The 11,270-nt window shown below is 34.7% G+C and overlaps 1 protein-coding gene across 1 annotated transcript in view; it reads right to left on the reverse strand.

Annotated features, from left to right (window-relative positions):
- Nucleotides 1-9,504, reverse strand: part of LOC122815774 (scavenger receptor cysteine-rich type 1 protein M130-like) — a 363,665-nt gene extending 354,161 nt beyond the window's left edge. Inside the window, exons 1-2 of the mRNA XM_044088544.1 lie at nt 9,474-9,504; nt 8,827-9,132 (exon numbers count right to left, since the gene is read on the reverse strand). Coding sequence (XP_043944479.1) covers nt 8,827-9,132; nt 9,474-9,504 — 337 coding nt within the window. The remainder of the gene's footprint in view (nt 1-8,826; nt 9,133-9,473) is intronic.
- Between the last annotated feature and the right edge of the window lie 1,766 nt (nt 9,505-11,270).

The following is an 11,270-nucleotide window of genomic DNA, read 5'->3' on the forward strand; positions in this document are numbered from 1 at the left end:
CAAGTGGTGTCTCACAGGGATCTGTCCTGGGACACCTCTTGTTCAGCATTTATTTCTCAGATGTTAAAGCAAACATGGGAGGGCTGTGGCTGACAAAGTTCACAGATGACTGCAAACTAGGCACCATAGTCGATACACCAGCAGACACACACATCCTACAAAAAGGCCTCACAGAAACGGACAACTGGTGCCGGAGCCACGGCCTTAAACTAAATGCCAAAAAATGTATAGTCATCCCCTTTGGGAAAAACAAAGTACCCACAAATTATCACATAGACAGCAACTCACTGAGTACGGAAAAAGTAATCAGAGACCTAGGGACCCAAGTCGACACCGACCTCTCATTTGACACCCACGTTGCCAAAGTGGTTAGAAAAACATTCTACCTTGCACACCTCATCATGAAGGGAGTCACATCCAGATCCAAGGATGTCATTGTACCCCTATATTCCTCCCTCATCTGACCCATGATTGAGTACAATGCCCCATTTGGTATGTACCTCACCCGGCATTTGCAACAGCTGGAGAGACCACAAAAGTACCTCACCAAGAGGATCAAGGGTCTCCAACATATGTCTTATTCTGCCAGACTAAAGAAACTTCAGCTCTATTCAGTAGCATACCACCTGCTCAGAGGTGATCTCTGCCTGACGTACAAGGCCATCTCCAATCAGGATCTGATGGACATGCTCTACCTCAAAAAATCCAAATCCATCAGGACCACGAGAGCTAAAGACTTAAACCTCAGCACAAGTATGAATAGGACATGCTGGAGGGATAGATTCATAACCCAGAGGCTTCCCATGCTTTGGAACAAGATCCCAGTTTATATTAGGCAGAGCCCTTCATTGACTCTCTTCAAGAGAAATCTTGATGAGTGGATGAGAGATCGTAAGTTTACCCCAGGGGTCACATCTGTGTCACTACTAGACAGAGGTACAGTATTCTAAATTTATTCTGTACATTTTTTTGTACTATTTCATGGAGTGGCAAAAGCCACATCACTATGGCTAGGCTTACAAATGCCCCAGGGCAGATAGCCTAGTACTGTACTATGAAACTATGAAACTATGAAACACTGAATACATATTTTTCTCTCCCACCATGAAAGAATAATATTGGCATAGGTGGGTGCACATCTTGCCCCCATTGCTATGCACTTTAACTGCTGATAAAACTCCCCTTCATAAAATATGTAATTACTTTTTTAAACTACATCCATTAGTGTAAGGCAGACTTTAAAATCATTCACATCAAGTTTGCCATAATCTACCAGAGCCTCCACGAACCATTGCATACCTTCCTCATGTGGTATGGAGGTGAAAAGGTCAATAACATCAATTGTTATGAAAAGAATATTTTCATCAAATAAATTCTGTTTAACATTTCTCAACATATCCCATGAATCTTTTAACACTGCACTTCCTTCATTAGATAGGTCCTTCAATTTTGTGTCAAGGAATTTGGCCAAAGGGGCAGTAATAGAACCTTTAGATCAGACAATAGGTCTCAAAGGGGAATCCAAAGGTTCCTTATGAACCTTTCGAACCCCAAATATGCAGGGTAGTCTTGGTTTATTGTTTTGCAAGTATCTAAACATTTCAATACTAATAATCCCCTCTAACAACAAATCATTTAAAATTAATGACATTTTCCTGTTTGCAATATTCACTTAATTTAGTGATGCCCTATTGTACTTGTTTTCATCATTCAATATATCCTTCATTTTAGATTCATATAAGATACGGTCCATTATTACTGTCCCTCCCCTTTATCTGGCCTCATTATCCTAATGGATTTGTCTTTTTTCAACTCATCCAAAACTGACTTCTCTTCTTTAGACAAATTAGGAACCATTTTGTTCTGTCCTATCCCTTTTCTTTATTCCCTTTCCATTATCATGTCTACATTTTTCAAATGTCGATGTAATGGTGGGTTAAAGGTGTTCTTTCTACAAAGTGTCTCTTGATTATTAGTAGTTTTCTTTTGCCCTCTAAATCACAGTTCCAAATTCTTTTTCCTTAAAAAATCTTCAAAGCTGTAACTGTTTTACTAATGTTAGCCTTTCTTTTAGGAATGAATTTGATACCTTTAAGAAACAACTGAAAATGGTGTTCATTAATCTGTACACTACTGTAGTTATAAATGTTAAACCCTTTAAAACAGTATTTAGAGTCCTGCACAAGAATTCTCTCCTGCTCATGTCCTCACCGCTGGTTCCAATTGTTGCTCCCAGGGTTTCCTTTGCCCCTGTTGTGGTTGTAATATACTGGTTCCCTGGTTTTTAGCTTCTCTGATCTTTGGAGAGGTGGATGCTCTAAAGGGTCTCCCAGATCATGTGTATTATGTCCTTCTTCATACTCCTCCCCCTGTATAAAACTATTCTGGGCATAATGCCCTGGTTCCCATTCTCTGACCATATTTTGATGAGTTCTAGGCTTAAGGTAAGCTGTCTGTGTCCTATAATATTTTAGGTCCTTATCCACTTTTCTCATTTTTCTGTTAAAAATATTTTTACATTTTGAGTCAACCTTTTCCAGTACTTCATAATACTTAACTTTTTCACTCTCCACTCTAAACATTAAATCATTCAAAATATTTTTGTTGATTTGTTCAAGTTCTCTGAACAAAATTTCTATTTCCCTCTCATTTTGTTTTATAATAGCTCTAACAATGTCAAAGCCACACCTATCAAAAGCCTGCATCAATTCATGATGAAATTCTGAACATTCATTTACTTTGTTGGGGTATTTGCATACACATAACCCCTTAGGCACTATCTTTAAGTTCAAACATTCACTTAAATATATATTATCCAGGTCTATTGCTTTGTATTTCTGTAAAAAAAAATGAAATTTGTCCAAATTATTGGCATAGTTATCATTTTCTTGTGAATGTGTATTGTCTAGCTTGCCATCAAAAGTGTATTTTGTGTTAATAAAAACTATAAAGTCAAGTTTAGATTGTTTGATGCCTTACAAACACAAGGTGCAGGGTTTGAGTCTCACAAGGGATAATTGGCTAAGCTTAAAATGGCTCACAAGGGCAGTTAGCTTAATACTAATCTATAATCTTAGAAGTAAAATTACAGTCACCTTGTGTTATATTCGGTTTAGGACGAACTGAAATATTCTCGTCCCTTCCACCATCTCTTTCCATCATGCTGCCAAACAAAATATTGGGAAATCCTTCATATTCCTTATCCACTTCAATTCTCCCAGCTTCAAAATGCCCCTCTCCTTCAGAATTTACTTGTGAGCCACCATTACGCCTTTCTCTGCCATTTTCCTGCATTTTCTGGTTCCCAAGAAGACTAGAAGCTAGTGTGATGATTGAGTGACAAGTGGCCGTGAGCAACTCGACCAAATGTGACAGTTGGCCAATCATCTTTTGAATCTGGTCCATTTCTCCACCATTAGTACTGTCCTCATTTGTAGATTCGGGTAGCCCTTCCATCTCAGTTTATAGACCAAAAAGCACTTGTATTTACAGAACAAGTGCCAAACAGTTACCAAAACTTAAAAAACTAAAGCACTTGTAAGGGCAACCTCCAAAGATAGAGGCAAAGTGTAATCCAAATTCTTTATTAATCCACAGTAAAAACAGTCCAAAAGACAATCCTCACTTGAATTATAATTCACACATAAATGCCATTTTCTTCCACATGTGAACTTCATCAGACGTATGCAAAAACCCCTCTACAATCATGTCTTTATATACAAAATTCAGTTAAAACCAACCAATCCCACCTTTTTTTAATAAATTAATTAAAACCAATCCTATTATTTAAAAACACACTACCTAAAATTCTGTTTAGAAATGCATGCAAAATGTATAAAATATACTGGGTTTGTGCATATCAGCATATTGTTATACCCATTTCTAACCAAACATGGATTTAAATATAAATGTAAATAGCATGGCTTAAAACAATAGTTTTAAATACATACATAAAATACATGCATATAAGTTCATATAATTCACAGTTCCAGTCCATCAAGTGGCCATACTGCCAATTACAACATTGCTGGTCTAAGTACTTTTGTCTTTTTAAGTTTTGGTAACTGTTTGGTCTCTAAATACAAGTGTTTTTTTTATCATAATAATGCTCATATATATGTCTTGGTAGTACTCTTTCAGTCTTCCCTATATAGAAACCGTTACAAGCTACACAAATCCTAAAGTTAGCACCACCCTTAGATGTACAGTTGTAGCCCCTTACTAATTTAACTGCCTCTCAATGGATTGCCATACTTTCCCCTGAAATACTGCACTTATATTGTTTACAATTCCCACATGTAACTGACCCTGTAGACATTCTGTTTTCACATTCATTCTGTTTTTTTTCTCTCATTTTAAAATTCCTTTCTCTCTTGAATGCAAACTGTGGTTGATCCCCTACCACTTTATCTCCAATGTGATCAAATTTGAAAAATCCCTCAATTCTTTCTAGTGATGTTCTTAATATTTGAACCATCAGGAAAAAGTTTTAATACTAAGGCCAGCTTGGATGGTCTTTTTTTCAGTCTTACACTCAGGGTTATCATTATTTTTACAACCGTTCCTTATAAGGTTTTGAACCTGGTATATCTTCCCTTAGTTACTTACATTATAATATTATATGTACTATCTTCTAGATATCCCTGATCTAAGAGCATCTTAGTCTATCACACTCAACTACAAATGTGCAGTCATACAATATCATCCTAGTTAATCTAATAAATTGCTCTTTAACTTTTTTTTCTGAGCAAAAGATGACAGCTATTATAGTGCATATATCAATTAGAAAAATGTTGGCTTCTTATATATATTTGAGGAAAAGCTACCACGTGTTTTCTTGGAGATAGTCATGTCCAAAAAGTTCAATATATAGGAAATGGGTGGGTAGTTAGGAAGTTAGTGGTGTCATTGATATATGCAAAAAAATCATAAAGCATGTCCTAAGGTCCCACGCAAAAAAAAAATACATACATCATCCAGAAATCTAACATATAAATTGCAAAACTTTACAAAGTTGGAATTAAACAGATACATAAGCTCCCAAGACAACATCACCAAGTTAGCATAAATAAACTGCAGTACATAAAGTAAGTACCTATAGCTACTCCTTTCTTTTGTTTAAACAATTCACCCTCAAATAATGTAGTCATTATTCAGGACAATATCCATGAAGCCAGTAATTAACCACACTTCATTTTTTAAAAATTCTAATGTGGAAACCATGTCTGAAAAATAATCCATTGCTTCACCGTGAGGGATGTTGGTAAACAAGTCCACTACAGCTAGAGTTAACAAAATGTATTTCACCTTTATAAACATCTTCTTTAAGTTTACTTACAAAATCCCAAGAGTCTTTTATTAAATTTGGAAATTTACTCATGTAGGGTTTAAGTCAATAAAAGAAGCTGAGGGATAAGATTTGGGGTTTAGGCTAAAAAATTTGGCCTTAGAGGAGGATGTTTAATATTTTTGTGTATCTTATGTATTCTGAAAATTGTTGGGATAAAAGGTCTGTCACACACCAAGAACTGAAGTTCAGTTAATGTAATAATATTTTGTAGTAACAAGTCTTCAAGATACATATCAATGTTCCCAAAGGCCAAATAAATCTCATTTTAGAAATAGATATATAATTATCAGAATTAAATAATATATCAAACATCCTACTAATATAATCAAATGCATGCATTAAAACTGTTTCAATTCCCTTGTCTGGTTTCATGATACAAACCAAGTTATCTGTAATAACCTTAAACCAAACCTCTTTCTCCTCTGTGGTTAAGTTATTAAAACAACCAGGTCTCCTAGTTCTGTTAAAAGAATAAATATACTTAATGCATTGCTGTTCAAATAACTGCACTAGGGGATGACATGGAGGATGAAAAGTACTTTTCTTTTTGATAGTGAAATCCTTTTCAGTCATTGTTTTATTGTCAAAATTAATAGCTAAATTTAGTTTCCTAGTAAGAAGTTTTAATTCTGTCAAGCAGTCACCTAGGTGAAAATTCATGGTGGGTACAAAAGTCAAACCCCGTAGAAAAAATTTAAAGTAAGTTATTGTAATATCTAATTTACTAAAACTGAAGATGTTGAAACCATTATAAAAAATGTCATCTATAACTTCAATATGCTCAATAAATGTCTCTTACACAACCTTTCATTTCTTCCTTGACCCTTTCTGAATGATCTCTCTTTGTTCCTGTAACAACTGTTCTTCCTTCTCTCATCTCTTGTCTGCCATGGAGAAGCCTGGGCATGAGCTCCCAACACTTGATTGGTCAGAAAATATACAGTCTGTTCATGACCCACAAGTCTGGAAGACCTGCTTAATGGGGGAAACACTAAAGGGTCTTCAAAATTAAGGGGGCTTGATTAACATCCTCAATAAGTTCACCATTACTCATCACACCTAAAGCTGATGGTTGCTCATAATTAATACTGCTATTAGCTCATTTTGGTAAAGGGTATACATTCTTTGAGTCATAATCCTTCATATCAAATCTTCTTCTCTTTCTTATTTTTATAATCTCACATTTTTTATCTACCGTGGATATAACAGAACTATAATTATTAAAATGATAATCAAGTAACAGGTCATTTTTAACGTTTCTGTCCATTTCTTGAATATCAGATACCAAACTGTCTATATGCCTCTTGTTGCCTTTAACTAACACAGTGATTAATTCATTTCTGTGACTGCCAAACATACTTGTCAGTTTTTGTGTAAAGCAGAGCCAGTTACAATACCATTAGGGAAACTGGACAGTCTAAACCTTTTTGGAACAAGCTGGACTTCAATGCAATAATTTAGGTACATGTTATCCACTTGTAAACTTCTTAACTTATTAAGCTTTCTCTCTAAGCCTTTAATGTAGTTTTTTAAGCTTAATTCATTATTAGGGGTAATAGGAAGTTCATTTCTTAAATAGAAGCTCCTATTGATCCATTCAGCAATATCAAAAGTCATATGCTTACTAACAATGTTGCTGTTATCTCTATCATCATGTAGTGAATGCCTACGTGGATAAACACCATCTGAAAAATTGTCACTTGAAATTCTGTTCTGTCCATTGGTAATAAGTCACTTTAGAGTGCTGAATAATCCATTAATCAAATTACTAGACATCAAAGCAACATTGTTTTTATCAAAAGACTTAGGCAGTCAAATTGTCCTTCTGAGCATTCACTCCTGCATTACCCAGGGCAGAAGTCTGAGATTGGATGAACTGATGTTATTGATCCATTGTTTGAGAAGCTGCACCAATCATATTAATTTACTAACGAGGTTAACATACTGTGATGAGATGATATCCATGGTGCCCGTACCATCTCTCTCTCTCTCTCTACTAGCCTTGGAAAAAAACTATGTAACATCACTGTAAGGCTGATAAAAGACTGAAACCTCCAAACTACAGGTGTGCAGTACCAGCAAATAACCAAAAACACAAGACGTGCTGCAACCACTAATGGTAATGAAAAATGGCCACCCAAGATAGTTACTCCAGCAATTATACACCCCTAAGAGTTGATCCAGTAGTCAGGGATCTGGGAATATACGTAGACAGTAATCTGGCCTTTGGCAAGCATGTGGCCAAGCTTGTAAGAAAATCATTCTGTGTCACCCAACTTATAAGTAAGGGCATGGCATTCAGGTCTAACAAAGTCATAGTGCCCATCCATGTGAAGCAGACGCCATCCTTAACCATATTTAAATGTAACATTGATCAGTGTATGGGAAATAAGAAATTCATCCTGAGTCTAGCCCCCATGACAGTAATTATGCCCAATATAACATACCCCCACATAACCTATATAAACTTCCTAAATAACATATCCCCATCTTAATAAATGCCCATGATACATATGGACACAACCTGGTTGGTTTGCATGTCTAGGTTTATAAAGGCCCATTTGGTTATTTGCCTAGTATATACCTAATAAACTATGAACCTATACATGCTTGTTACTGAATGCTAGTATATGTGTAGGTGAATTGCTTTAAGATTAGGAATGCTTTAAGTTTGTGACTGAATTTTATTACATGAAACTCTATATGTTTCAGATATTTACTATTGAATCTGATTTTCTACGGCTTACGTGAATGAACATGAGCATACTATGAGTGGGAATATTTGATTTTCTTGTTTTCTTTATGCTAAATTTGAGTGGGACATTGTAGCTCTGTCTTGAGCAACACTGATGCAGTAAATAAAACTGTATCATATATAAAACAGAAATTAATCACATATTCTTTTTTTTCCTTCTAAGTACAATATTTGTTTTAACTGAAAATTTAAAAAATATATATTTTGAGTTGTATATTATTGTCTCTTTTTGATAACTGCTAACTTTTTCTTGTACATCCATCAGAACTACTATCAATGGTGACAGATCAGACCCCAGTTTAACAACCCATATTAATGTGATAATCTGTAGAACCACATGCCTTATACTCCACTTCATTACACAGAAAACGAATCCAACCTTTGGATATTAGAATAGAACCCACAACCTTCTGACCTACTTAGAATCAAAGGCATGTATGCTAACCACTAATCCAGTGACACTACTACCTTACCAATCTGAAAAAAAGTTAAAGGGTGCCTGTACTACAGAGTAGGAAGAATGGGAAGCAATTATTCACACCTCATTACAGGATTACAACTCCGCATTCTGCAACTACTGTCAGTTTCATTTTCAAACTTAAATTTTATTTCTCTCAGATAAATCGTATTAGAGCACTGATGATAATAATTAGTCAGACCATCATTATTGGAATTCATCTCAAAAAACAGTCATTAAATCTAAATGGTATGATAATCTTACCTTTTGAACAGATCACTCGAGCAATACTTGAATTAGAAGTGAGATTTGTTGCCAAAGTAATGCCCAGACATGACTGTAAATCATTTTCTTTTCCCAAGCATCCTGCATTTTCCAAGACAACGTTGTAGTAGCTATTAGGTTTGGGTCTGGAAGTAGCACTCAATGCAAATCCACATCCAGTTTGTCTGCAAACAACATTAGCATCATTGATATCCCATTCTTCTGCCGAAATGTAGCCATAGAATTTGTAAGAATATACGAACACATCACCTGCACAACTGTTGTCAAGCCACAGTCCTATTTGACCTTAGGGGAAAAGAAATTGCATTACTAACCATTTTTTAATCCTTTTACCACATACAAAACACATGCACCTCAGAAACACAGGGGTCAGGGGTTAGCATAATAGAAAAGGTTTATAATCTTTCTTGACAAGGTATACGGTTTGATTCTCACCTCTGGTCTTGGTCTAGTTACTGGCTAGGAATGCAACAGTCTGCAGACTGATTGCCTAGTATTCGCCTATAAATCTGAGACAAGCAGAGACACACATGCACATTTTCAGGGTCACACGAACTCATAGAAAGGAGAAAAAATGAATTATACAAAGGTCGATCTGCTGAGATTCAACAGTTACATAATCTGACCATCTTTACGACCAACAAAAATCACCAACATTTCATCATGCTACAAAAAGTGTGCAGTGATGAATCAAATAACATATATATATATATATATATATATATATATATATATATATATATATATACATTTATATATTTATACATGCATACCCACAGATGCATAAAACACACACATAATGGATGGGACTTATGAGGAGAGCTCCATTAATGAAATGCACATAGCATATAGAAAATTGGACTTGTTGGATGATACGGTATTTCAAGGGCAGATAAATGAGGATGAGTGTGATTATTTAAAAAATTAGTATTCTATGGTACCTAACATTTTTGGAATACCCAAAATTCATAAGGGTTTAAAGAACCCAAAATTTCACCCCATAGTGGATGAAAAGCATGCAAAAACTTGTTTTATTAGTCAATATTTGGATTATTATTTACAAAAGGGTATTGTAGTATTCCCATATATTTGTAAGGATTAGAGGTAGTTCCTGGACAATTTAAACCAAATTGTTGTTAGTGAAGATATTTCAATGGTAACCATAGATGTCTGCAATTTATTTTCTGTAATTCCGCATGATGTGGGATGGGCATGGTTAGAGGAGCAGCTGTTAAAAAACAATATTTATGATCAAGATCAGATAAATAAATTTATTTTGATGGAAGCAGTACTTAAAAACAATTATGCACATTTTGAAGGCCAATTTTACAAACAACTTGCAGGCGTGACTATAGGGGTGGCATGTGCCCCCTTTTTTGTCAATTATATTATGGCCTTTTGGGAAATAGAGTTTGTTATGAAAATTATGTTTAAAACCTACATTATGTACTACACAAGATTCCTGGATGACATATTCTTGGTGGGGAAAGGGTCAGAGGATCATCTGAAATAATTTTTGGAATATATTAATGTTACAGTGGACTTTTTTTAATTTACCTATGATTATAGTTACAATAAAATGTCATACTTGGATGTCAATTTGACGGTTGACCATGTAAATCAAAAATTGGTCTCTGGAATAGGAAGCCAACTTTTTTAAATTCTTATGTGGATTTTTGTAGTTGGCATCCTTATCAAAAAGGTCCATTGTAAAAGGGCATCTGGTACGAGCTGCAAAAATGTTTAGTAGTGATGATGAATTTTTGGAAGAGGTTAATTTCATTTTGGGCTTATTTGGAAAAAGAGGTTAACCTGAGGCCCTGTTGAATAAAATTAGTGATGAAATAAAAAGTAAATGTTTTGAAGGAACATACAGGCCTATCTTAAGGGGTACAGTTTATAGTAATGAGTTATCCTTGGTTAGTGACGTTAACATCAACAAAAAGAAAGAAAATGTAAGTTTAGCATTCATTACCACTTACAATCAGTATGCCAAGAGTGTGGTGGCGGTTATTCAAAATAATTGGGATATATTGCAATTTGATCAAGATGTGACCCAAAAAATAGGTGACATACCAAGGATTGTCCTTAGAACATTTAAGAATATTTTTGAAACTTGTGGTAGGATAAATGAATGTAACAGACTAGTGGGAAATTTTAAATGTGGGAAGTGTATATATTGTGCCCACAGTTTGGAAACTGGAAACAAATTTAACTTGAATGAAAGATATATATATATATATATATATATATATATATATATATATATATATATATATATATATATATATATATATATATATATATATATATATATATATACACACATAGTAAAGGACAATACAACTGTTCCAGTAAAAATGTAGTATATATGGCAAAGTACCGGAACTTTCCTATTTATTATATTGATAAGACATGTAGAC

Source organism: Protopterus annectens, chromosome 1.part1 (genome assembly GCF_019279795.1).
Source record: "Protopterus annectens isolate FY-2018-M chromosome 1.part1, PAN1.0, whole genome shotgun sequence".
NCBI lineage: Eukaryota > Metazoa > Chordata > Ceratodontiformes > Protopteridae > Protopterus > Protopterus annectens.